We start from the raw sequence: 27,933 nt of genomic DNA, 5'->3' as shown, positions 1-27,933 counted from the left end.
AGGTTTTCAATGGTTTAGGGCAGGAGCAGCTAACCTGTGGCAACTCCTATCATCCCTTGCTATTGACCATGCTGACTGTGGCTGCTGTGAGTTTGAGCCTAGCGATAACTGGAGAGCCACAGATTTTCTACACCTGGTTCAGTATAGCACTCTGGTAGCTTTGCTTCTTCCCCAACTAGCAAAGCTGGAAAGTACCATTGGTACTCATACCAAGGGGATGTACATTGGTACCTCGGCGGTTGAAAGGAATCCGTTCCAGAAGTCCCTTTGACTTCCAAAATGTTCAGAAACCAAGGCGCGGCTTCCGATTGGCTGCAGGAAGCTCCTGCAGCCAATCGGAAGCAATGGAAGCTGCGGAGGGTGTTTGGGTTCCAAAGAACGTTCGCAAACGGGAACACTCACTTCCGGGTTTGCAGCATTCGGGAGCCAAAACATTTGACTCACAAGGCATTCAGGATCCAAGGTAAGACTGTATTGCAAACTTTTGAAAGGGGGGGGGGTACCCTGTTTGGCAGAATTTATACAATTCCCAGAATCTGAATAGCCTGTGTGCAGATTTTCTTTTTGTTTAAAGCATAAAATACATTGAGCATTGGTTATGGAGCACCTTGTTACACTGAAAGAGCTGTATAAACATCACAAAAATGAAAGTTAGATGCATTAAGTGTGAAAAAGTCATCCCAAATTTATTTTCATAACATCAACAGAAACGTTTCAGTAGATAAGTTTTCTTTTTTAAAAAAGCTACACAGTATTTCCTTAAAAGTCCATACATTCGCAACTCAGAAGAGACATTTGATGATTGGGATGAACCTTTGGCATGTTCAATGTAACAAGATCCATTTTACAGTGTAAACAGGGTTGCGTTCTTTACGAAGTCCAGCAGGAAAGGCACAACTTGGCAAAAAACTGATCCTAAGCAACAACAACAAAAAACTGAGGGGAGAAACACACACAATATAGTTCAGGTGCAAGTAAAGTGTATTTTTTCATCATCATTATTATTATTACTGAATCCACATTGTTTCATGAGCCTTCCACATGAGCACAGCTGGACCCTTGAATTCGGGGGGTGGGGGAGAAGCCATATGTTTATTCCAAGTCATTTTAATACCGAATGCTAAGCTCTATTTTCCAATGTAGTTTCACATCCACAAAGAGAGATTATGCAGAAGCGATCAAGGGAGGGGCTATGGGGGGAAAGCCCCCAAACAAACAAACAAACAAACAAACCTCACACACACCATGACATCATCAGACATTCTTACCAGCATATCATATTTTGGTTCAAATAGTGCACAGTAGCCTCTGCTTGGATCTCAAGTTTAATACAGTGGTTATTTGATAGAAAAATAGACACTCAGCACTACAAAAAGAACAACAACATAATAATATAATAATAATGAGGTAGATAACTTAGAATCCACAGGGCCATCCCAGTAACCTTCATACAAACACAAATGCCATCAGGGTTTTTTTTTTTGGGGGGGGAGGGTTGTTTTCCCCTCCCCCCCAAAATGCAAATACACAAAGTCAAAAAGGAAGCTGTCCGCCCCTGCAAGCAACCCTAGATTTCTCCTGTACAAACTCCAAATGCACCACAGGAACACAGGAAGTCCATACAGATAAAACTTCTGGGTGGTTTACACCCTGAATTTCTGAATTGGAAGTGTCTTAGCAAATTAGAACACCCCTCACCCCCCTACTTCATTTTAAATACAGAATCTTGATACAGACATTTCCCAAGAAAATCAAATATACATGAACAGGCGAAAGGTTTCCTCATGCTACGTGAACTGTTTCCAAAATGCAGTCCCTTGAGATTCCCAGCAGAACATTCCAAACTCAGCCTCCCCAAAGGATCCAAATTCCCTTTCGACAGTATATACAAAGCTTTTACCTTCCTGCTCATTCAGTGAGTTTCTCCCAACTTCCTCCCTGCAATGTGGCGTATTTGGGGGTGGCAGTGGGCGTGGAACAGCAATGCACTGCAAAATCAGGATTTTGGCACAGTGATCTTGATGGCGTGCATGCGTTCATGTAGTTTTTAAATAAGCAGCAGTCATCAGTACAAGGTATTTAAGGTTTATCGTGGATTAAACAGACAGTGCCAGTTTAAAAATGTATTTTCATATCCAACAACACATTCTTCTGAGACATGGATCTGCATGTCCATTAGGCATTATAGTAATATTACATTCAAAACCACATTTAAAAACAAACCACACACAAACACACAAAAGGTACTATCCTAAAAGGGTGGCATTCTTGGATATTTACCCGCATAATTACTTTCCACATATCAGTCGTGAATTCCAGGAGTGCCAAACTCCCTGTGTCCCTCTCTGAATGGCCAACTGATTTGACCCTGCTCTTCTCAAAGCCACAATTGATTTCTAAGCCGTAACAACATAACAAAAAGAGGTATATATGTTCATCAGTTTTGGATTTTCACATTGTAAAACGGGCAACGTTTTACACATTAAAGTCATCCATGTAAGAACTACTTTGCAAGACCCGCATCTTTCCAAAAAAAGAAAAGGAAAAAGAGGAGAGCCCTAAATAGACTCTCCTCCCAAAAAAACAAAACAAAACAAAACCAGCATGATTGTACTCTGGGCAACTCTTTACAAAGACAACCATAGACTTATTTGCACATTGATAGGAAAATAAGGATACTTGAGGTGTAATCTCTTAAAAATATAATATATATATGTTTCTATAGTGATGCCTTAAAAAAATCCATTCTGCTTCCTCTCAAGTTTTCTGGGCTTTCAATTGACAGCAATTTTGTTTTCCTCCATAAAGTGAGGGAATTGGCGTTTTGGCACAGTGTCTGTGGCGGTGCTGCTGGGCTTCTCGATCTCTGAACCAGTCGTAGACTGGGAACCATCCATCTTGGAGACTGTGGCGGAATTCATTGCTATGTTGATTGCCGGACCTCCCCCAATTGTGGTTGGAAGAGAAGGTATACCGCCGCTCTGGATGACAGAGATCTCGTTGGCTTTCATGGCTAAGCCATTGCTGAGGACTGCAGCGTACTGGTTCCATGCTGAGGGATCGAGGCTGACCGAGGCAGGAACAACCTCCTTGGGAAACATCTCTGATACCTTCTTGGGATCGTTTCCAAGGAGAGCTATGGGGTTGTCGATGGACAGTCTTCTTCCACGCCTGGGGGAGTTGTTCCACATGTGAGTTCCAACGTGGACCTTAACAGAGACAGGAAGGAGGGTGAAGAGAGGGGAAAATATCAAAATGGTGTTTCCACTTCTAACCAATCCATTAGCAAGAAGCAAATGAGAGCTATGGGTAAAGCATTTACATTGTGAAAGCGTTTCAAACCACAGCCACAGAACTGTGACTTGGGCAAAGTCCATCTCTTGTTCAAGCTACTTTCACGGGTGTGTTAGTAGTGAAAAGTGCAATAACCCCAAGCACTTTGCCCTGTGCTCCCTGGAATGACGATGCTACACAGATGCAAGAGATTAAAGAGGCAAGTGATTAAAAGGGAAGGGGACAGATGGCAAGAGGAAATTCCCTACCCCCATAAACATGGTACATTCTCCGTGCTGGGTTTTCCCAGCAAGGGCTAAAGCAGCAGGAACCTTCTGAACGTCAATGAAGTTAAGACTCTTGTGGGCTTTAGGAAGCTCTGCAAGAGGCATTTTACAACACAAAGACAAGCCCTTTTAATGTGTCCTCTACGTCAAAGTTAAATTCATGACATGGAGAGAAGAGGGGCTGCAGCCACTGGCTCTGCTCTGACTCAGTCAATGCATTTAAAAGGAGGATTGCAAAGATAAACCACAATTAAATTAATTAATTTAATCACAAATTAATTAAAGCATGCCATTAAAATAACAACGGATAACTAATGCAGCAGGAACATCCACAATTGACTATAAATTGCCACACAACTAAGTTGCCACAATTGCCACATGTGGACTTGTTGGTGGTGGGCCCATCTCCCCACTCTTAATTAAAGTAGGGCAGAGGAACCTGTAGTTCTCTAGATGTTGCTGAACTACAACTCCCCTCAGGCCCAGCCAGCATGGCCAGTGGGTCAGGGATGATGAAGAGTTTTGGCTCAAGAACATTTGGAGATTACCAGGTTGATGGACTACATGGAATTGGCGGAAATGACTGGCAGAATGCGAGACCAGGGAGAAGAGACGGTGGAAGAAGATTGGAAAAAGCTTAAAGACTATTTATAGAAATATTGTAAAATCAATGAGTGTTAGAAAAATGTTGGAATGAAGTTATATGGCTTTAGTAGAAATGTTATAAGGAATTAAGCACAAATAAGTATTATAGTATTAACGGAAAATAAGGTTAAAATATGTTAAGATAATTATATGACAGAAAATAGAGAAAGATGGAAAGGAATTGCTGAAACAATTAATAGAAGTGGAATACAAAAAGGGAGGTGAGAGGAGGTCGTTGAAACAAGGGAATGAAAGATAGGGCATTGAAATGGTATGATGTGTGTTTTAAATTGTTTTTGCTCTGTCTTGTTTAGTTTATTGTGTTAATGTTGTGTTGTGTATTGTTTATATATTGTATTGTTTTTTCTTTCTTTTATTTTTTATTTCCTTTTTTCTTTTTTGTAAGGTTTAAAAGTAATAAATATATATATTTTTTTTAAAAAGAGTTTTGGCTCAAGAACATTTGGAAGGTCCCGGGAAGGAGGAGACAGGTGACACATTTGACCACAGTACCAGTTCCAGCTTCAGATGTTTCCTGCTGTTCTGGCTTTCTCACAGCAACCACTAGCAGTCCCGTTTTGGTTGGAGAAAGAAAAGCGAGGGATCAATACTTAATTTTTTCTGCGCCTGAATACAAATCAGTGCTTTCCCTCCTCGGCTCACCTTGAGGTTCCCTTTCGTGGTGAAAGCCCTTCCACAGATGGTGCAGGCAAAGGGCTTTTCGCCTGTGTGAGTCCGCTCGTGAATCTGGAGGGCGCTTGCCGAAGAGAAGTTCTTGCCACACGTAGTGCAGATATGTTGCTTCGCAGTCCGGCGAGGGGGCGGCACCAGCAGAGGCCCAGAGGATGACAACACATGGGGGCCAATAAAATGGGCCGTGGTAATGGAGCGGTCGCTAGGAACTTCCATTTTTATAAGACCTGGCGGCGCTCTGACAAAAGCAGGGTGGATGCTGTTTTGACCTGCAGAATAATTTCAAAAGGGGGACAGAGAACGCATTGGTACCTTAAATGCGATGAGCCTGATTCAATGTTTCTAAAGGACCTAGTGACTTTTATTTTAACACACACACAAAATCCAGCTGAGCAAATGCGAACAAATCACCATATGATCATATGCTTAGGTTGGAGACAGATGCACAAAAGCACAAGGTCATTTGTAAATAGGATAGCTGGTTGCCGTCGGTATATGCATTCTGCTGAGTGGGTTGTTTTACAAGAGCAGGACAATAAATAATAATGTGTACCTGGAAACCTCTCTTTGGATAGAATTCTAGGGTCTGTCCACCAGCCAAACAGACTACCACTCATGCCATGGGACTCAAGATTCAGGACAGACAAGAAAAAGGACTTATTCTCACAGCACGAAGTTAGGACTATGGAACTCTCTCCCACAAGAGGCAGTGACGACCAGCAACTTTAAAAGCAGGTTAGAAAAATTAATGCTGGTGGTTATGTTTTGTCCCCACTCATGAGAGGGAGCCCGCAGTATCAGATGCTGGAAACTTCAGGAGGAAATAGAGCATTTGGGGTTCAAAATAGAGCATTTGGGGTTCAAATCCAGCTTGCGAGCTTCCCCTGTGCATCCATACAGTTGGTCACAGGAGCTTGGACTAGATGGACTTCTCCCCTACCCAGCAGCTCCACAGGCACCCCAAAATCTGCTCTGGAGGATTAGGGGACCTTCTGGAGCAGATCATGAGGAGCATGTGGGCTTCAGGGGTGCAGGAAAGGCAGGGCAAATCTGCTTGCCCAATGCCAAATGTCATCCTTTAAAATGGATGCCTGTCTCCAGACCTACGGGGGGGGGGAGACCCTCTCCTTTTGGGTGGGTAACAAAGGAGGCTTTAATGACAATTAAGTGTCATACAAATTTTGCTAAAGCACAGGTTTTGACGTCTTTTTCTAAGTTTGCAGTACTTTTCAATGATGTTTTTTAAAAAAATTGATGAAAAGAAGATGTATGTCGAAAGTTTGATGTTATAATAGCTTTGTTGTATTAGGCATTAACTCCCAACTCTTTTAGACCCACCCATAATGGAGATGGTTTTACAATGCTTCTGACAAGACATAGAAGAGGCAACTGCTAGAACAGATTGAAGAACCAATAGTTTAGTAGCCTATTCTCACAGTGGCCAACCAGGTGCCCGTGGGAAATCTGCAAACAGGAAGTAAGCACTACAGCAACCTGCCCTACTGATATTCCCAGCAATGGAGATAGGAGATGGCCTTCCTCCATAAATTCATCTAATCCTATAGGGGTTGCAGCGCTCATCTCGCTTTACTGGCCGAGGGAGCCGGCGTACAGCTTCTGGGTCATGTGGCCAGCAGGACTAAGCCGCTTCTGGCGAACCAGAGCAGCGCACGGAAATGCCATTTACCTTCCCGCCGGAGCGGTACCTATCTATCTACTTGCACTTTGATGTGCTTTCGAACTGCTAGGTTGGCAGGAGCAGGGACCGAGCAATGGGAGCTCACCCCATCACGGGGATTCGAACCGCCAACCTTCTGATCAGCAAGTCTTGGGCTCTGTGGTTTAACCCACAGCGCCACCCGCGTCCCATCCTCTTTTAAAGCCATCCAAATTGGTGGCCAGCACTACCTCTTGTGGAAGGGAATTCAACTGTGCAAAGAAGTCATTGCTTTTGCCTGCCTTCAATCTTTCAGCTTTTAGCATCGCCTGGGTGTCTAATGAGGTACGGCTCTTTGAGATTATTGCCTTTGCAGCAAGTTGTTTCCAGTCCCACACAGCACCAGTAACACAGGAAGATTAATTCCACATGGCTGCTTTATGGGGAACTTTCTGTGCTACTGCTGGGCCCGGTGGAGGGAGGGAGGGGCAACAACAGCGAAGGAAATCATTCCTAGGTTATCTGCATGGCACAAATGCCACCCACAGGCCAGCGACTTGGTGACAGCTGTTGCACTGTTAAGATATAACACAGGGATCATCCTTGATTGGGAGCATCTCACGTAAGAGAAGATTCAACAGCCAATAAAAGCAGCCACCAAGATCATCTGTATATATGACCTTGTGGCATGACAGGGATGATCTCAATTAGTGCTGTGCTGAAAATTTATCTTACATTTCCTCCCAAATGAATGAGAAATTAATTTGGAGCTTTGTAAATGAACAACAACAGAAAATTCAACAGAAAATTATGAGACTATTTTAATTGAAAAGGTTACTCGTGTGAAGAGAAAGACACCTGAAAGTGTATGGTTGGATGGCTACCTGTCATGGATGCTTTAGTTGAGATTCCTGCATTGCAGGGGGTTGGACTAGATGACCCTTGGGTCCCTTCCAACTCTACAATGCTACGATTCTATGAAATATGCACCTCCTGAGGGGGTAGGGCAGGCAACACAGAAGTTTCACATTACTTCTTAAGCCATTGCTTTAGCCATACAGTCAAGCCATTTTAAGCAACTGGGGCTCTGGCAGAAACAAGAAACCAAACTTTTCCTTTCTCCCATCAATGAGAGTACTGTGGCTCTTCAATCAGACACCTTCATGTATCCCTAGCACTCTTTAAAGGGAGAAAAAGAAAATAAACCACCCAACTGCTCCTGTCTCAAGGAAACTAGTTTAAGTATCTTGGGTTGTGTCATTAGATGTGCATGTCTTTTTGATTACATTTAGGTTTGATGCTTTACAGACACTGGGAATTTGCGACAAACTGGGCAGACAGAGGGTGAGGAAGCAGAAGCCTGGCAAAGAAACAGAGGCAGTGGTTACCCAACTTCTACTTTGCTCATCTGCTGGCAAGAGGACATCGGATTGTTCTCAAGCCTCCCATTATGTTGCTTAGCTTTAGATCCAGAGAAAGACCAATACCAGTTCCACAAAGAGAGCAGCTGTAGCATTTCTCCAACCTGGGAGTCTCCCAGGCTGGGTGCTCCCTTTCTGTAGCACATTGTTGGAGAACCTCTGGCACACCAGACATGGTCGAGATCCAACTCCCATCAGCCCCAGCCAATACAGCCAGTGGTCAGGGCTGATGGGAAATGTAGTCCATCAACATCTGGAATGCCACTGCTTCTCCATACCTGGTCCAAGAGACTTGCTAGCCAGGCACAGTCAGCAAGCTGTGAAGCCAAAACACACATCCATAGATGTAACAGTAACTGTAATGGGGACGAAAGAAAGAAAGAAAGAAAGAAAGAAAGAAAGAAAGGAAGGAAGGAAGGAAGGAAGGAAGACAGACTCACCATATTCTCCATTTGGGAAGAGCAACCCAGGTTCCTCTTTGATAATCTTTCGACCAATACTGCCATAAGTTAGATCCAAAGCGCTATCCCTTTCCACGGGACGGATTTCAGGACCCGTGGTGTGGGTTTCGGGACCCTCAGCCTTACTTCCCGCTGCACTGTCCTCTTGGATGTTAAAGTCTGGAGACTTGGATGTGGGGCTCTCTGCTTGACTGTTGGCTGGAGACAATGCTGGGAAAGAAGCTGAATCAGAGGCAACAGGACTGCGGCTGCCATTCTGATAGTCTGCATCACCCATTACTGAGGAAGAGTCATTGGTCATGCCATCGCTCTCTCCTGAGCCATTATCGCTGCATTTCTGGCTGCTTTGGCGCTGCAAGGACAAGGTGGAGTTCACCATCTTCATTTGGCTTTCCAGGGCTGAAATGCTGGAGAAAACAGAACTCATAGGCTCGCCTGGAGTACCACATGGGGCAAGTGGCTTGGAAGAGTGGCTTAGGCCATCCCGTGACTCCAGATCTTCTGTATCCATGGCTTCCACATTATCCTCCAGGCAACACGGGTCTCCGTTGTTCTCAGCTACAGTAGCCTCCACCTCAGTGTTGTCCCGCGTGTTTTCTGGGACTGGGCTATTGGGGATTTGTCCGCCCATGTGCATCCGGATGTGTTGCTGCAGAACCACGGCATTGGTAAACTTCTTCTGGCAGATGGGGCAGGAGTGCTGCATCTTCAAGGGGGTATTTGCGCGGTGCACTCCATAATGCGTCTTGAGGTTGCCTTTGGTAGAGAAGGCGCGGCCACAGATCTTGCACTTGAAGGGCCGCTCGCCCGTGTGAGTGCGGTAATGCATCTTGAGGGAGCTCTGGCAGCTGAGGACTCGGTGGCAGATCAGGCACTCGTTGGGGTCCGACGCGGATTTGTCAATGTTCTCCACCAGCTGCTGAAGCTTTGTCGTTTCGGAGCCCTGCTCACCAGCTCTGCCCACATGAAACACACTTGCGCTGCAGCCGGCCTGCGGGGAACTTCTGTTCTGCTCGACTCCCGACTCGTGACTCGCCGTACCCGATGAAGACCCACCTTCGCTTTCCGGAGAAGGCCTGGGCTGCATGTCGCTCAGAAGCACACCGGCAAAAGAATCCTTGCTGCTTGCCAAGTTGGAAGCGTGTGGAGGTAAGCTGGCACCTACAGAGGTAGGCAGTGCAGTCAAGATGGGCTTCGTGTCTACAATAAGGTTGGATTCATCCAGCGGGACAGACATCCCATAGGGTATGCCACTGCTGGTGGGCATGTTGTCCAGGTGTTCCGGTACAGGGTAAGGATTCATTTTGATTTGGGGATATTTGTCCTTATGCCTCTGGAAATGCACTTTAAGGTTGCCTTTGGTCGTAAAGCGATTGCCACAGATGTTGCACTTGTAGGGTCTTTCGCCCGTATGCGAACGGAGGTGGATCTGCAGGGCGCTGTCGTTGCCAAAGACTTTGCCACAGAACTTGCACTTGTGTTTGAAGAAGGAGGAAGGCTCTTCCAGGCTTGGTTTGTTTTCGGGCATGTTGAGGGTGGCCAGCTTCCCTTTCGCCTTCTTCAAGGGGTCGACCGCTGCTGGGGAAATGGCCGAAAGCGGGTTTTGGAAGATGACCGAGCTGGACGATTGAGGTAGCAAAGGGTTGGGGAAGCGGGAGATGGCGCCCGACAGGCCTCTGATTGCGTCGGGCTTCAAGGAGATGGCCGCTGGCGTGAGCCCGCCAGCCATAGAGACAGCGGCCGGCATGCCGGCATTCGAATGAGGTAGTTTGCCTTGCTTCAAGGATTCCAGGGATAGGCTTTGGTTCCCAGCTTTCTGTCCGATTAATGCCACGGCAGCTGACAGTTGTTGGGACATGTGGGCTCCCAAAGCTTTGAGCGGGTCGGCAGCAGCTATTGAAGGATGCAGGATGTGGGGGGCCATCATGGCAATCTGGATCCGGATCTGCTCTGTCAGCTGGATCTGTTGGAGCTGCTGCTGCTGTAGGCACACGAGCTGCTCAAGGATCATGGGGATGGCGTTGAGGCCTGCCACGGATGGAGACACAGTCTCCGAGGTACATTGGTTGACAGCCACTTTAGTGCCACGTATGGACTGCAAAGTCACGTTAGTGTTTGGTACTTTAGGTTTGGGCATATAGCTCAACTCATGAGCCGCGGGAGCGACAGGGGGCTCCGTTTTGAGATACATCCCTCCCTCCGGTTCAGCGCCGACCTTCTCTCCTCTCTTCTCCGCAGAAGCAGAGTGACTCTTGGAAGGGCTCCCTTTGGCCGTCTGGCCGTCCATCTGATTGCTGGGGAAACTCCCCGAGGAGCTGTCAGGGAAGTCTTCCAGGGGCACCGTGACCTCGCCGTCGTTCATGATTAGGACAGGTGGCGTCTTAGTGCAATTTTTCTTATGCTCGAGGAATTCGGAAAGCTCAAAGAACTCTGCACAGCATTTCTCGCAGATGTTGGTCTCCTCCGTCCGGCACCTTTTGGAACTCATTTCGCCCCCTCTGTCACCTGGGACGTCTTGTGGACTCCCTAGAAAGAGACATCAGAAAGAAAAAGAGAGAGAGAGAAGGGGTCTCAGAGCAAGGTTCTTTTACAGGAACAAAAGCACAATCAGATGTCTCTGCTGGGAAAAGGCGGCTAGTAGACCAAGACATTTGTACATTAGAAATGCAAGGTGCAATCAAGGAGGATTTTCAATCCCTTTTACCCAAATCCAGTTCCCATTGCTGCCACGTGTCAAAGCAATCTGGGTGCTAAGCTCCCTACCACCCCAGTTTAAAGCATTTCTTATTAGCTATGCAGTGACAGAATACACTATACATGCAAATTGCCTCCCAATACCAGATTCAAAGGTCTACAACATGAACAGAACAGGTAGACTAAAGAAGTCCAGGGTCAGCTCAAAGTATGAGGGAACTCAAAGTGCCTTGACAGCAACACACACATACTCCATCAGTGGAGGCTGGTTCGCTCAGGTGAATGGGGCGCTGCCCCCATCAATCGCAGTCTGTTCTCACTTGCCTGCCTTCTTATTTACAACCTGTCAGCCTCCTCCCCACTCTGCTGCGATAGCTCAGTCAGCAGAGCATGAGACTCTTGATCTCGGGGACGTGCGTTTGAGCCCCACATTGGGCAAAAGATTCCTGCATTTAGAAGACATCTGAAGGCAGCCCTGTTTAGGAAAGCTTTTAATGTTTAACAGACTATTGTATTTTAATATTTTGTTGGAAGCCACCCAGAGTGGCTGGGGAAACCCAGCCAGATGGGTGGAGTATAAATAAATTATTATTATTATTATTATTATTATTATTATTATTATTATTATTAATGACTCTCGGTGTCCCTTCAAACTCTATGATTCTAGGTGGGTGGGGGCGAAACTAGAATTAGTTGGCTCCACCAGTCATTGGCTCTACCCACTGTTCACCTTGATGCCTTACACCTGATTAGTCCCATCAGCCACCACCACTGAGCCCACCCCCAAACCACCTATGGCAGTGTGGCTTTATTTACCGTATTTTTCCCTCTATAACACGCAGATTTTTTCTCCTAAAAAGTAAGGGGAAATGTCTGTGCGTGTTATAGAGCGAATGTGTGGTCCCTGGAGCCGTTTGTCCCAAGTGCATGGCAAAAATCACATTGCGCCTTCACGGAGGAGAGGAGGCTGCTGCTTTCCTGCATTCTGCCTCAGGGTCTTACTGCCCACCCTGTTCTGTTTCGGTTGCTGTTTGCTCAGACGGAACAAAGAGCAGTGAAATCCCCTCCCCTCCAGGCAACCCCTCCCCTCCAGGCAAGTAGAGAGGAAAGCAGAGCGTCCCTGCTCCGGTGCTGCTGCTGCTGCTGCTGCGTCTGGGGACTTGGCAGGCAGCGGAAAACATGCAGATGAGAGAGAGAGAGAGGGCTGGGCTTGAGTGGGTGGGTGGACTTTTGCTTTCCTTCCCCCCCCCCTTTAAACCCCTCTCCTGCATTCTTAGCCAGCTGCTTCTCCGCACACCCCTCTCGTGCTCCTTGTCCCTTCTATATTTTTCCTTCCCTCCCCACTTAAAACGTGGTTACAAAGCACGGATCCACATGGATCCTCAGGATCTTTGCATTGGGTCACCCCAAATTCACCATCAGATCACATAGCAATGATCTGATGCAAAAACAGGGCTGCAATGGCGCAAAAACGTGGTTACAAAGCATGGATCCACATGGATCCTCAGGATCTTTGCATTGGGTCACCTCAAATTCACCATCAGATCACATAGCATGTCCATGGCTACAGCCTGCCCCCCAAAAATCACGTACCCACTGTTGCCTAGGGCTGCAATGGTGCAAAAACGTGGTTACAAAGCATGGATCCACATGGATCCTCAGGATCTTTGCATTGGGTCAGCCCAAATTCACCATCAGAGCACATAGCATGTACATGGCTACAGCCTGCCCCCCAAAAATCACGCACCCACTGTTGCCTGGGGCTGCAATGGTGCAAAACGTGGTTACAAAGCATGGATCCACATGGATCCTCAGGATCTTTGCATTGGGTCAGCCCAAATTCACCATCAGATCACATAGCATGTCCATGGCTATAGCCTGCCCCCCAAAAATCACGTACCCACTGTTGCCTGGGGCTGCAATGGTGCAAAACGTGGTTACAAAGCATGGATCCACATGGATCCTCAGGATCTTTGCATTGGGTCAGCCCAAATTCACCATCAGATCACATAGCATGTCCATGGCTATAGCCTGCCCCCCCAAAATCACGTACCCACTGTTGCCTGGGGCTGCAATGGTGCAAAAACGTGGTTACAAAGCATGGATCCACATGGATTCTCAGGATCTTTGCATTGGGTCAGCCCAAATTCACCATCAGATCACATAGCATGTCCATGGCTATAGCCTGCCCCCCAAAAATCACGTACCCACTGTTGCCTGGGGCTGCAATGGTGCAAAAACGTGGTTACAAAGCATGGATCCACATGGATCCTCAGGATCTTTGCATTGGGTCACCTCAAATTCACCATCAGAGCACATAGCATGTCCATGGCTACAGCCTGCCCCCCCAAAATCACGCACCCACTGTTCCCTGGGGCTGCAATGATGCAAAAACGTGGTTACAAAGCATGGATCCACATGGATCCTCAGGATCTTTGCATTGGGTCAGCCCAAATTCACCATCAGAGCACATAGCATGTACATGGCTACAGCCTGCCCCCCCCAAAATCACACACCCACTGTTGCCTGGGGCTGCAATGGTGCAAAAACGTGGTTACAAAGCATGGATCCACATGGATTCTCAGGATCTTTGCATTGGGTCAGCCCAAATTCACCATTAGAGCACGTAGCATGTCCATGGCTACAGCCTGCCCCCCCAAAATCACGCACCCACTGTTGCCTGGGGCTGCAATGGTGCAAAAACGTGGTTACAAAGCATGGATCCACATGGATCCTCAGGATCTTTGCATTGGGTCACCTCAAATTCACCATCAGATCACATAGCATGTCCATGGCTATAGCCTGCCCCCCAAAAATCACGTACCCACTGTTGCCTGGGGCTGCAATGGTGCAACAACGTGGTTACAAAGCATGGATCCACAGGGATTCTCAGGATTTTTGCATTGGGTCACCCCAAATTCACCATCAGATCACATGTCTGTGGCCACAGCATGAAGCACAAAAATGATACATCCGCTGTTTCATTCAGAATGTTTTTTCCCTTGTTTTCCTCCTCTAAAAACGATGTGCGTGTTATGGTCAGGTGCGTGTTATAGAGCGAAAAATACGGTAACTCATGCCTCACAGGCTTCCTATCTGCATGGGGTTGGATGCTATTTGGGCTACAGCCTGATCCCATAAAGATTTGATTCCTGCAAAAGCTCTCTGAACAGGAATGACGTACATCAGGAAAGCACACTTATCCCTTAAGGAGTCAAATGCACCCACAAACACAGCCAAGCTGGACATTCACATATACCTGCAAGTGCAAGAATGAGATGCCTTATCTCTGTGCCATCTTATATACAGAAAGGAGGACCATACCAACTCTTTTTTTTTTTTAAAGTAATAGCCAACATGGTGGAATTATACTGCAAATTTCCTCAAGTTAGTTTTTCTTATAGATGCTCCCCCATGTGGAGATCCTGGGTGTTTACACCATCAACAAAAAGGAGATTTTGTAAACTCCCTGAAATTACAAAAAAAAAAAAAAAATGTCACTCCATTATAGAGGGGAAAGACTGTAGGAGAACAGATGTTTATCTCAGATGTTTATTTCAAGGTTGCACCTCAAGGGCTCAGGTTCAGGTCTTTCTCAAGAAACACATGCAGTGTCGAAGCAGAAATTGCTGCTGTGGACACAGCATTTCTTCTTCAGTACTGTACAACATTCAATTAAAACACAGAGGATGGCTGAAAAGGGCTCTTGCAATGGATTTCCTGCATTTAAAGTTAAAATCATTAGGTCATTATGCATAGGGCTAATTTGAAACTTTGTACAGCATCAGAATATGACAAGACAACTGGGTTTTTTTTGGAAATACAGAGTCTGATTTTTTTTTTTTATGCCCACCAGTATGAGGGGAGAAGAACAATTCCTTCCCTTCACCCCCACCCTAGTGAGCTGAAAGGAATCAGCACTTTTCATCCTGTTTAAGATGTATTATGTACTCGCTCTCAGCTAGGGGTGGGGAGAAATTAGATTCAATCTGCATTTGAAGGCAAGCAGTTTGCACTATCCACTTTGCACTTTCCAAAGCAATCCAAGAACCAAAACAGAGCTATCCTTTGAAGTTCATTCTTCTCTGAATTTTGCAATGCAGCTCCCAGGCCTAGTAATATGCACAAAAATGCATCCCCCCCCCAAAGCCCCACACCCACAAAGATAGCAATTCCGTTTGTTCTTTCCATACAGTTATAAGGGCATATGCATGTAGACCTAACAGCACCTGCACATTATTCCCCTGGCAAGAGACATTTATCCATTCCCACTCACTCCATTTCTATCCTGCCCCTGGACAGTGCAGGATGGTGTCATCCCCTCCAGAATGAGTCACCACAACCACATTGTAAAGTAAGGTTGGGAATAGAGAGGCATGGGTAGGCAAACTAAGGCCCGGGGGCCAGATGCAGCCCAATCGCCTTCTCAATCTGGACCGCGAACAGTCTGGGAATCAGTGTGTTTTTAAATAAAATGTGTCCTTTTATTTAAAATGCATCTCTGGGTTATTTGTGGGGCATAGGAATTCGTTCATTATTATTTTTCAAAATATAGTCCAGCCCCCAACAAGGTCTGAGGGACATTGGACCAGCCCCCTGCTGAAATAGTTTGCTGATCCCTGGTCTAAGGTCACTCAATGACACTCATGGCAGAGTAGTGATTTGAACTCGAGTCTCCTCAGCCCTAGTCCAAGTTTCTAACCACTACATCACACTGGCTTCAACCTCCCTGTCCAGATCACAGTTGACTTCATTCTTACCTTAGCTGTGTGACCACCCATTCACCTAAAGGTAAAGGTACCCCTGCCCGTACGGGCCAGTCTTGCCAGACTCTGGGGTTGTGCGCCCATCTCACTCAAGAGGCCAGGGGCCAGCGCTGTCCGAAGACACTTCCGGGTCACGTGGCCAATGTGACATCGCTGCTCTGGCGAGCCAGAGCTGCACACGGAAACGCAGTTTACCTTCCCGCTAGAAAGCGGTCCCTATTTATCTACTTGCACCCGAGGGTGCTTTCGAACTGCTAGGTTGGCAGGCGCTGGGACCGAGCAACGGGAGCGCACCCCGCCGCGGGGATTCGAACCGCCGACCTTTCGATCGGCAAGCCCTAGGCGCTGAGGCTTTTACCCACAGCGCCACCCGCGTCCACCCATTCACCTACCTCTCCCTTAAAAGCAAATTCCGATGAGGTGAAGTCCCCTCCCTTATACCCTTTTCCTTTCCTCTAATGACATCACCAATTTCTTCACTTGCTTTCCCCAAATGTTTACTCTTCACTCAATAATGAAATATATTGGCTTGGGTGTTTTGCTGGGTTCCCAGTCAACATCTAGGCAAGGTTGACACAAAGCAGAAGTCTCAGAAGTCTCAGCATCTTTCCCTAAATAGTAGCCAGAAACCAGCCAAGCAAAGTCTACATAAGCCTCCATTGCATATATTAATTAGGTTTTAAAATATCCCACAACAGTGGTCAACAGAACAGATTTATGAGGAACAGGAAGCAAAAACCAGAGGTGGGTTTTTGTTTGTTTAAAATGGAGGTGGTATTTTAAGCACTGAAGGCAAAAACAAGTTAAAGGTGGGTTCACCGTCACAAACATGTTGCCCAAAAAGCACATTCACTGTCTTCAAAATTATGTGCAGGAATGGAATCATTTATATCAATATGGTATTTTATGGAAAATGAGGTGGAAAATGTTCAACAGGAAGTTCATGCATTAACAAACAAACACACACACAAAAATGGGTTCCCACACAGTGGTGGGAAAAGCAGTTTTTGAAAAACATTTATTTGAACTACCACAACTAAACACCCACAGAGGAATATGATCTGGGACCAGAGCCTGGGTCTGAAGATCTTCCTTCAATAATAAATGTCTTACAACAGAGCTCATGCTTGAGAAACTATCAGAATATGATGCCTTGTAAACATTTGGTTGCTTTTTTAAAAGGAAATTTTCACCACAAGTGTAGATATCCAGGGATGGAGAGCTTCTGGCCAGTGTGGACCAACTGGGGTCCACCATGCTTTGGAGCTTGGCCCACTAGGTTATAATAGGCAAAGTATGGCCAAATCCAGTGCTATTGCCCTGTCCATCCGACTTTTTGCATCACAGCTTATGCTGGACTTGTTTTAATCAGGGTGGATTTGATTTAAATCACTAGTCAGTAAGACTTGATTTAAATCATTTTTTTTACAGAAAGATTCATTCTTGCTGGTATAATCTTAATACAGTACAGTGGTACCTCGGTTTACGAACTTAATCCGTTCTGGAAGTCCGTTCTTAATTTGAAACCGTTCTTAAACTGAGGTGCATTTTCCCTACTGAGGCCTCCCGCTGCCGGTCCCCTTCCAGCTTTTGAATTCCATTCTTAGACTGAGGTAAGGTTTGCAAACCGGGACACTACATCCGGTTTTCCAGAGTTTGTAAAACAAATGGTTCGTAAACAGGACTGTGCTTAAACCGAGGTACCGCTGTAATAAATTTTGAGAGTAGTTTTTACAGTTATATCAAAAATTACAGATTTGGTTATACTATTAGAAATATATAGACAAATAATTATGAAATTATTGTGAGGTTTAATAAGTTAACTGTTTATATTTGGACAACTTTTCCGCTGTACTTTATTGGAAGGAGAAAAGTAATTTCCTTAATAACAATGTAAACAATTTATTTAACTAAAACAATAATATTATAGCAAATGTATCCATGTTTGTTAACTGATGGTTAAACTTTTTTTAATAAAAAAAAAAAACCAAACAAACCTGGAGACTGAGTTTTAGCACACATGAAAAACTTAAAACAAATCCTTATTTCCTGATGAATAGCCTTTGGATGAATGAATAGAATTTCCTGATGAATAGCCTTATGTAACATAAATAGAAAACTGTCTTTAGAAAGATTTTTCCTCCAAAAGCATTTTATTTTAAAAATCCAATTTAAATTTTAAAAAAAATCTGATTTTTATTTATTTATTTATTTATTTTAAAAAACCATTTATTTTTATCCATCCTGGTTTTAATTTTTAGAAATCCAGTTCAATGGACAAAAGCTGATGAGAAGAGAAGATCTGGCACGCACATTCCCCCATGCAAATTCGACACCACTTTCAGAGTTACTTTTCAATTCTCAGACCTGCTCCTGAAACATAAGCGATCATAAGACCTGGAAGCCTGTCAAGATGTATCTTCCAGCCAGCATCCTATTTTCTATGGTGGCTAAACAGAGACATTTTGGAAGCCCAGAAGAAGGTCATAGCCATAGCACTCTCCCACTGTTCCTGGGACCTCCAGTGCCACTCCCCCACTGACCTATGACCCTTCTCCCCTTCACCTTTGCAACTGTTCAGCAAAACTGTTGGCTTGAGAGAGGTCTTAGGTAAAGGTAAAGGGACCCCTGACCATTAGGTCCAGTCGTGGCTGACTCTGGGGTTGTGGCGCTCATCTCGCTGTACTGGCCGAGGGAGCCGGCGTACAGCTTCTGGGTCATGTGGCCAGCATGACTAAGCCGCTTCTGGCGAACCAGAGCAGCGCATGGAAACGCCATTTACCTTCCCGCCGGAGCAGTACCTATTTATCTACTTGCACTTTGACGTGCTTTCAAACTGCTAGGTTGGCAGGAGCAGGGACCGATGAACTGCTGATCAGCAAGTCCTAGGCTCTGTGGTTTAACCCACAGTGCCACCCGCATTCCTTGAGAGAGGTCTTACTTCTCTGCAAAGAAAGGGTCTCTTAGAGCAGCTGGAGACCACTTCTCAGAAGTCCACAGATCACAATAGCCTACCACCCATTCTTGGTGGCCAAAAAACCCAGGCCACTAACTACCTGTACTTTGGAAGTTGTGTAGTTTGGCTGATTTGTCACCAGATTGAAGAGCAGGTGCTTCAACACGGCTACTCTAACAGTGCAAGATTCTTTATAGAAATGTGAATATATAGTTAAGGTGTCCTGTGTATCTGAACGAAAAAGAAAAGCAGCACATGCTAGGCCCATCCTCACCTCCAATTTGGGAGTTTATAGCTAAAAACACACACAGTGGTACCTTGGGTTAAGTACTTAATTCATTCCGGAGGTCTGTTCTTAACCTGAAACTGTTCTTAACCTGAAGCACCACTTTAGCTAATGGGGCCTCCTGCTGCCGTCATGCCGCCAGAGCATGATTTCTGTTCTCATCCTGAAGCAAAATTCTTAACCTAAAGCATTATTTCTGGGTTAGCGGAGTCTGTAACCTTAAGCGTATGTAACCCGAGGTACCACTGTATATATCTATGCCTCAAACTAAGAATTTTTAATCCCATATCCAGTCCTTGCAGAAGACAGGTTCTGTTTTCCTCTCTCCAAAAGAAGACCTGGAATGCAGTACTCCCAGCAGGGAAATTTATGAAACAGCTCTGTACAGTGGTACCTCGGTTTACTAACTTAACCCTTTCTGGAAGTCAGTTCCTAAAGCGAAACCATTCTTAAACCAAGGCAGGCTTTCCCTAATGAGGCCTCCCACCACCAGTGTCCTTCCACCTTTTGGATTCCATTCTTAGACAAAGGTAAAGTTTGCTAACTGGAACACTACTTCTGGTTTTGCAGAGTTCGTAAACCGAATCATTCGTAAACCAGACTGTTCTTCAACCGAGGTACCACTGTACTTGCATTAAGGCACTGCTATGTTGGTGGAACAGCCTCTAGTGCATGTTCAGCCAGGGAGAAAGAAAAACACAAGTACAGTGGTACCTTGGTTTACGTTACCTTCAGGTAATATAATTTTGAGTTACGAATGCAGCAAACCAGAAGTGTATATGTACAGAAGTGCTCCATCACGCCACGCACGTGCGCAGAAGCAGCACCTCCGGTTACAGACTTTTTGGGGTAAGTACGGACCCCCGGGACGAATTAAGTTCATATCCAGAGGGTCCACTGTACAAAATACAAAAACGGTGACCTGGAAAACTCTGCTAACAACAATCAATCAGGGGCCAGCCAAGGAGAAAACAGCAGACATGCTGCCATTGACCCTGGAAACAATTCTAGTGAGAACCAATGGCCACATGCCACCCACAAATGGAGGAAGCCAGCAAACTCAGTGATGATGGAGACATGCCTTGAGCATCACCCTCACACAATCCACAAAAGATGCCACATTGTGTCTTCTCCAATGCCACAGGTGTAAAGTTGCACCTTCTTCAACTGGGGTCAGGAGGGCTTGGATCTGGTCTAAGTGTGCTCATGCCTTGTGTCACCAAAGTCCCACCCAATTACTCTAACTCATTTTAGCTGTTCCACAAAATCCGAAAGCCCTGCCAAACCTCCAAAATCCGAAAGCCCTGCCAAACCTCCAGAACAGGACTGCACGTTTACATTATTCAGAGTACAATGGATGGAAAGTAACTCCTAACGTGCTGATGTGAACATGTTAAAATAAGACCTGATGCAATAATTCAGACCTCACAATTAAGCCCAAGTCTGTGGAGTAGATAATATCATTTAAAATCTACTGCAATTATCAAATTAGTGAAGATTTACCATACTTCAAAGTATTTCCCTGACCATACCTCTGTACAGATTAGATTTAAAACACACGCTAACATACCTTGCCTTTAAAAGTTGCCCACTGAGTTACAAACAGCAATTCCCAAATATGTCACCTTATTGTAAGACAGATAGCTCTTATTTTTGGCTGAATCATGCATGATTGGGAGTCATTTATTTCAGTAGGAATTATTTCCTTTTCAAAATACTTCAGTTTGGTTGGCTGTGTCCTTTCTAAATCATTTGTACACACACACTTAAGACTGCTTCCCTTTCTCTCTCCCTCTCCATATAGTCAATTACTCAGTGCTTATTAGAAATGGCAGTGAGTAGGGTCTGCAACCTCAAAAATACTCCATTTCATTTCCCCCTCACTGTTCATTCCCCCCTCCACATAAAGCCAATGGTCCATGTCCAATGCATGCAGATTTTTTACCGGGCTGTTTTGAGAATCCTCCCGTTCCAAAATTCTTTTCTAAAAGGTTTTGTTGATCTTGATTGGGCTAATGTTGAAGTCTCTTAAAGTTTACACTTATCCTGCTCATTTAGATCACTGCCAGTACCACTGGCAACCGTACTGAATAATTTCTTTTGTCGGACATTTCAGCTTGTGTTCCATTAATATAACAGGGATCTGAGGATTTGGGGGGCAGAGAGGTGGACTGCTGTAAAGCATTCCCAATATTCCAAGCATGACTGAAGACAACAACACAGATATTATTAGAGTTAGGTCAGTACTACTCAGTTACGCAGGTGGTCCCACGGAGAACCTTTTTGTGTTCAAACTGTAACAACAGCAACAAATTAAATGCAGTTTTGTTCTGAAAACACAAAGAGTTGTCAGGTGCAATTCCAAATATGTTTACTTATAAAGAAAAAACAAAGGTTTCAATGGTACATACTCTTTATTACACAGCCTTGAAATAGGATGTCCAGGGGTGATTTACCTTTATCTATTTTTAATTTCACATTACCATGTGAGGTAACTTTAAAGGGGATTAAAAAAAATTTTTTTTAAGGCTACTGATTGCTGACAAGCTTCTTTTAAGAAGTGTCCTTAGTTACCTGCTGGGCTTAAAATGAAAGCCTTAACTGGACATCTGTTCCAATGCTATTAACATGGAGATTAAAAAGGAGGCCAGAGAAAGGCATTTATTATAGTGAAGATAGCTTTGTTCTGCAGAAATGGGTTAATTTTTGTGTTGGCTCATATTAAATACACCTGTATGCTTTCATAGTCAGAGTGAACTGTCTTTAAAACAACAACAGGCAGAACAAAAGGGGTGGCATTTCACAAAAAGAGAATCGCAACTGATGTGTTATCTATGCACAAACCAGAAATACTTTGCCCATCCCAGTATTATTGGCCAATCCTGCATTTTTGCCCGAAGCATTTGCTAAATAGCACTACATCTGCCTATGCAAAATATTGCAAGAGCCATAAAGTGGTTATTTTTATTTTACGATCTAACCCAGATTTGCATTGAAAGATCAATGAGAAATAAACAGCTACTGAATTTCTGCCCCCTCCACCACTACCAATGATGCCCCCTCCCAGTATTGAAGAGGCACAGAGACACCCCCACCTCCCATATATCCCAGAAGAGAAAGGGAAGGGGGCGAGAACAAAATCTTACTTCTACCTTAGCCAAGGACCACTTCTTCTTCCGCACTCAATTACTTCCACCAGCAAGACCCCTCAACTATAAACAAGGCAGCTCCAAACCACACTTAACACTAGCGCAGTGTTTAAGGCGAAGCTAAACAGCTGAAAGCCCCGCTGCCAGGGTCAATTGCATGAGAGTCCTAATTGTAAGCTTGACATCAACTTACCACCCACAGCAGGCAGGAGGAGGCAAAGGTTAGAGCAGCAGCTCTGTCAAAACGTCACAAGCTGCCGCGTTTCTCAGAAAAGGCCTGATCACTACAACCAATATAGTGTTCCACTGGCATTTTTTTTTCCGGGGGGGGGGGGGAGGAATATGAGGAAGAAAACGAAGAACAAGGCATCATGCACAGTACCCCATGCTTGGCGTCTCCAGCAGCCCTGCCAATCAGGTATTCTCCTATTGCTTCCTTTAAAAACAATTTCATCTCTCCCAGGCAAAGAACCCAGAGGGGAAATGACATCTTAGTTGGGACTCTCTCAGTTTATCACATTGAAAATAAACTCAAGACGCTCCTATAAACACCACATCTATCAACAACGCAAGTTTAAAGAGAGCTCATTTTATCAGAAGGTATTTATTTTGCTTAATCCTTTCCATTTATGCAAGTTGGTCCTTTTTAAAAAGCAAAACTTATTTCTTGTTGAATTTCTTGATATTCAATTCACATGTCTAAAGAGTTATGGCTGCCATAGCAAGAAAGTGCAATGTTTCACCACACTAGTGAGCAGTAATTACTTCTTCTTTTTTTAGTGAAACTGTGCACAAGTTGCAGGTCTGGAATTTTCCTAAGCATTAGAAAAAGTTCTACATTCTACACAGCATTAAAAAGAAAGAAAGAATTTGGCCTTGTGGCTGTTATCAAACACAATAGGCAGCTAAAATGCAAGGGGGAAATGCTAATTTTCAGTATGCAATTATTGTTCTCAAGTGACCCACCTGCTATTTTTTTGACCTGCTAATTGATCACTAGGTTAGCAGCAACATTCCCAACCCCACCCCACACAACTGCAAACACACATACACACATCACTGAGATGGTTCTCAGATTGCTTCACAACTTTTGTGTTTATTCCCCCCCTCCCGAAGCCCAAAGATAGAAGTGTTGTGCTTAATTGTGCCTCCTTGCTATGCATATGCAGGAAACCTTGCAGGAATTTTCTGATCAAATTTTACTCTTTCCATATTTAAAAGTGCACAATATGGGCATATTCAAGTTCTTGCCGTGATTTTAAATGCACAATCCATGCAGGGAACTGAGAGAAACTGTTTTCAGACACTCACCAACACTTTCTGCTACTCTCTCTTTTCTATTATTAAATGAACTTCCAGGAAAATAAAGTTCTACCTAACAATATGAAAGGAAAGTGAAGATCTTCATCACATTTCTTCTTTGTCTGAGAAAGCTCCTACACTCTCCACGCTGTTTTGTAGAGAGTGCAAGTTTAAATGTGAGGACGCACAGATCCAAACCCCTACTCAACTACACAGCTCAGTGGGAGGGTCTTGGGCAAACCATGCCTGTCCTACCTCACAGGGCTGTTCAGTAACTAAATACAGGAGGGCAGACTACACTTGGTACCAAGCAACAATATTCCTTCTTGGGTTTCATTTCCCTCTCCCCTCATTCCTAATACCCAACCCCTCTCCCTCTGCAACTAACAATGCATTTAGAGAACACAAAAAGCTACCTTCTACTTGCCACATCACTAGTTCAGTGTTGTCCACACTGGCGGCAACTGTTCAAAGTTTCAGGCAAGGTTCTTGACTTTCAACTCTATGTGCATGCAAGGCAGATGCTCTTCTATACCTGACATTTGTTGCAAAACCTTTGTGGTTTCTTTCCAGGAAAGCGGGTTTTTTTGGACAACAGAAGACAAAAAAAGCATTCCCTGGCACTTTAAAGGACCACAGCCTGTTTCACCAATGCAAAAGCATCCAATGAACTCAGTAGCTTCGCTATCAAAGTCCGCATTCTTTTAAAGTAGCTGAGATTCCTGCATTGCAGGGGGGTTGGACTAGATGACCCTGGGGTGTCCCCTTCCAATTCTATTATCACACTTGCAGCAAAAAAGGTCAAGAAATAGCTACTCTTCTGAAACAAATGAACTGAATAAGTGACTTGGCACAGAGCAGGTTCCACACAGCTCTTTCTAGTTTGCTTTATGGGACGGGGAAAAAAGAGGACAAATCTCTCAATCCAGGCACCAAGTAGACTAAGGCCTGCCTCACTTCGCCCCAGGGGCACCACGGACACATTCTCAGTTCCAGGGAGGGCATCCCGAAACCGCTTTAGGAGGCAGGTCGCTCGTGCAGATTTAACTTAGCCTCTAAGAACCATCAATAGCAGCAAAAGGGAAATAATATAGGGTTATTGTGACCTGCTAAGTTTTATCCACTGATAGGACAGAAAAGTTAGCCATGTGTGCATCTCATTTCAGCGGGTCGAGCGCCCAACTAAAAACCGAAAGAACCTATAAAGAGAAAATGCGTTTTTTCCAATACCGGCGGCGCATCTCCGGCAGAGCCCCCTGGGTGGCGCTAGAGAGCAACTCTCCCACGCAACCTCCCGCGCGCCCTCGCCAGAAGTTACCTTCAAACAATTCCGCGCGAGTTAAAGAGTGTTTTTACTACGGACAACGCACTCGCGCGCTAGTGACACGCGGGGCTTCTCCTTATCCTCCTCCGCCCTGCCATTATTCCCCCCCCCCCCCCGTTACAGAGCTCTGCAGTATCGGGATCCAGTAATGCTGAAGGCTTCATTGGTGCAAAGTTAAGTATTACTTGATCGACGTTTTGCACTTTAAAAAAAAGTATTATTTGCAATCCAGGTGCCTGCAGCGGCAGAGGGGCTCCTCGAAGTCATAATTCCCCGATAACCCTCTTGTTTCTTCTTCCCCGCCCCGCCTTCCCGGAGCGCGCCACTCCGAGGGCGTCATTAACCCTTTTGTTTCAAGGGAGCCCCCCGGAGGTGATCCCCCAGCTGCAGGCAGAGATTTACACGGAAGAAACATCACCTCCAGTGGCCGCCCCGCCCCGCTCCATCCTAAGCACATGCACAAAGGAAAAACAGTCATGCATTAAACATGGGATTTATTGCCTTCTGGCCAGCTTGCCGTTTTCTTAAATCACCATTAACCGGACTCAACAATCGCACATTTGGGCTCGAAAGAAAAGAGGCGGAGGACCGCGGGAGAAAAGCCCCCCACACCTCCTGCGGGTCGCGAATAGGACCGTCCCCTCCCCCCGCGCCCCGCAAATATACATGGTTATCGACTATTTCCATCCATGGGGGGGGGGGGGAGTTTTCCCGGGAGAGGGTTCTTTTGAACGAGTTCCCCCTCACCTTTCCAAAAAAAGACACAATATGCACTTTCAAGATTGCATCCCAATGTTTCCATTCGCCCCTGAACAACAGCTTTAAAACAAATCTGCAAGTTATGGAACTGGATTTCACCTAAGACATTGTGAAAACTAATTTTATTCCCGAAAGGCTCGACTGCTCCCCCACTTGAATTGCAAAGGTTCGGGTTTGCATCGATAAACCAATCTTAATACCCCTCCTTTCAATGTTTTATTGCACTCATCCTCCGATTCGTGTTCTTTAATTAATAAAAGGGAGTCGAAATCAAGCTTTCTACGTCCGCCTTGTTACCGGCGAGGCTCCCCAAAACTCCCATCCCGGTCTCAACTCCTCGCACCACCCAGGAATTTAAAGCCCTCCGCTTCGCCTTCGAGCGAGTTCTGCCAACATCCCCTTTGCTCCGCGCTGAACATCCACACGCAGCCCCTCCTTTGATCAAGGAGATCCGGAGAGGTAAAAGCCAGCAAATTTCTTTTTTTTTTCTATAAAAGGGGAAAAAAGTCACGAAGCACCGGCGATAGAAGAGAAGGAAAAGGGGAAGAAGAAGTAGTAGAAATGAGAGACGAGGCGCCCACGAGTTCTGGAAGATTGTTAAAAAGATCTTTCCCTTTTTGCTCACCCCCCACCCCCAACACACCATATTAGCTCACCGGAGTTATTTTAGGAAGTCGGAAATCAAAGATGGCTGGAGGTCAGGCTACAAAAGGTCCCGAGTGATTGCGATCTCTCGCTCGTTCTCCTCCCTCCGACCCCAACACCAAGATCGTCCCAAAGTTTTGGGTGCGCAGGAGAGGAGAGAGGAAGAGACCCATCCAAATAAGGAAAGAGATGGAAGGGTGGGGGAAATATTCAACCCCCCCCCTGCCAGCCAGCCTTGCATTACAAAAGGTGTTGCTCTGGCCTATGCCCCATCCCTCCCAGAAATATTTCCTGGAGGGGGGGGAGGAGGAGGAAAAATGAGTTACCTTCCAGCAACATCCATTGGGATTTAAGGACAAGATTGTCCCACACAATGGAGTGGGGTGGGGTGTTGATGCTAAAGAGATCTTAGAACCACCATAGAAACTTTCCCCCCCGGTGCAGGGTGGAGGTGAAGTCCCACACACTACAAAAGCCTGAGTTGTTGTCTTTTAAAATAAAAATATGTGCATTGAGAGTTCATCCTCCCCAAAGCTAAAGTGATCAGAAGCCAGGTCCAACACTGATTTTTTTGGGGGGGGGGGAGGAGGAGGAAGAAGAGAGAGAACGGGTTCCAACCTAGAATACTAAAATTATTATTAATAATAATAACAGGAGCACGCACATTATCCGATCCGTTCCTGCCGTCGTGAGAAATAAAGGTGGGATAAAAGTGGTCCAGATTCCGAAAGGAGCACTCAAGGATCGCGAACCAGCAACCCCCAGCGCGCAACGTTGGGAGAAAGACCCCCTGGCACAAAAGCGACCTCTCTTTCTCTCTTCCCACCCCCCGTCCCCTCCCCCGCAGATCCGATTCCCTCGTCGATTTCTTTTGCCCATCAATTAAAGTTAGCGACTGACCCGCCAGCTCCGGCGGTGTCGCCCTTACCATTTGCTGCGCGCGGGGCTTGCTGCTCGTCCGAATGGATGTGCTGGGGCTTCGCCTGCTTGCGCCTCGACATGGTGCACACGCATCGGGAGCAAAATAGTAGCAATTATTTTCTTCTTCTTCTTCTTCTTCACAACAAATTCCTAGAGTTGGGAAATTACTCCCCTGGACCGGAATGCGCATGTCAGAGTAATTATGATTATCAATAATGCATTGCGATTTATCATGGGTCCCTGACAGCTGATTGGCCTGAGTCCAAGAGCTCACAGATTATTCAAATAAGGTCCATTGATCAGGGCGAAGAAGGGGACGCCGGGCGTTGTAGTCTCGGGCCGGCCGCTGGGCTCGCCCATGTGATGGAAGCGTGCGCGCTGAGTCCGGGAGCGCAAGGCGCGCAGAGGGGCTTTGGCGTAGCGCTTTCGAGCGCCTGATTGGATCAGATGTCCCTTAAGGGGAGCGAAGAGGCGCACGGAGTGTCCCGAATCCATCTTTGCAAGTAAACAAACAACCAGCCAGGCTCCTCCAGGGCAATCGGAAGAGAACAATACCTCTGCGCTCTCTCTCTCCTTTTAATTGCCTTTTTTAAAAGTTAGGGTTTCCCCCACTTTGGTTCAGAATCCCGAAAAACACCATCAAGCGGAGGAGGGATTTAATTAGTCCATCTCCCACGCATTAAATCAAAGAGAA

At 45.6% G+C, this 27,933-nt stretch overlaps 1 protein-coding gene across 4 annotated transcripts; it reads right to left on the bottom strand.

Moving 5' to 3' along the window:
* Positions 1-665: 665 nt before the first annotated feature.
* Positions 666-27,415, bottom strand: SALL4 (spalt like transcription factor 4). 4 transcript variants are annotated; one of them, XM_083744154.1, is made up of 4 exons: positions 27,247-27,415; positions 8,417-10,963; positions 4,869-5,167; positions 666-3,209 (listed from the first exon to the last, which is right to left on the bottom strand). In XM_083744154.1, the coding sequence occupies exons 1-4, from the start codon at positions 27,317-27,319 to the stop codon at positions 2,775-2,777; spliced, it is 3,354 nt and encodes a 1,117-aa protein (XP_083600280.1). In that variant the 5' UTR covers positions 27,320-27,415; the 3' UTR covers positions 666-2,774. The 4 variants fall into 4 exon arrangements, with proteins under 4 accessions (XP_083600280.1, XP_083600283.1, XP_083600281.1 ...); XM_083744157.1 differs by lacking the exon at positions 27,247-27,415 and adding an exon at positions 26,983-27,041; XM_083744155.1 differs by lacking the exon at positions 27,247-27,415 and adding an exon at positions 26,645-26,682.
* Between the last annotated feature and the right edge of the window lie 518 nt (positions 27,416-27,933).

This window comes from Podarcis gaigeae (assembly GCF_964106915.1).
Source record: "Podarcis gaigeae genome assembly, chromosome: 6".
Taxonomy (NCBI): domain Eukaryota; kingdom Metazoa; phylum Chordata; class Lepidosauria; order Squamata; family Lacertidae; genus Podarcis; species Podarcis gaigeae.
This window is presented reverse-complemented; position numbering and strand designations above follow the sequence as displayed.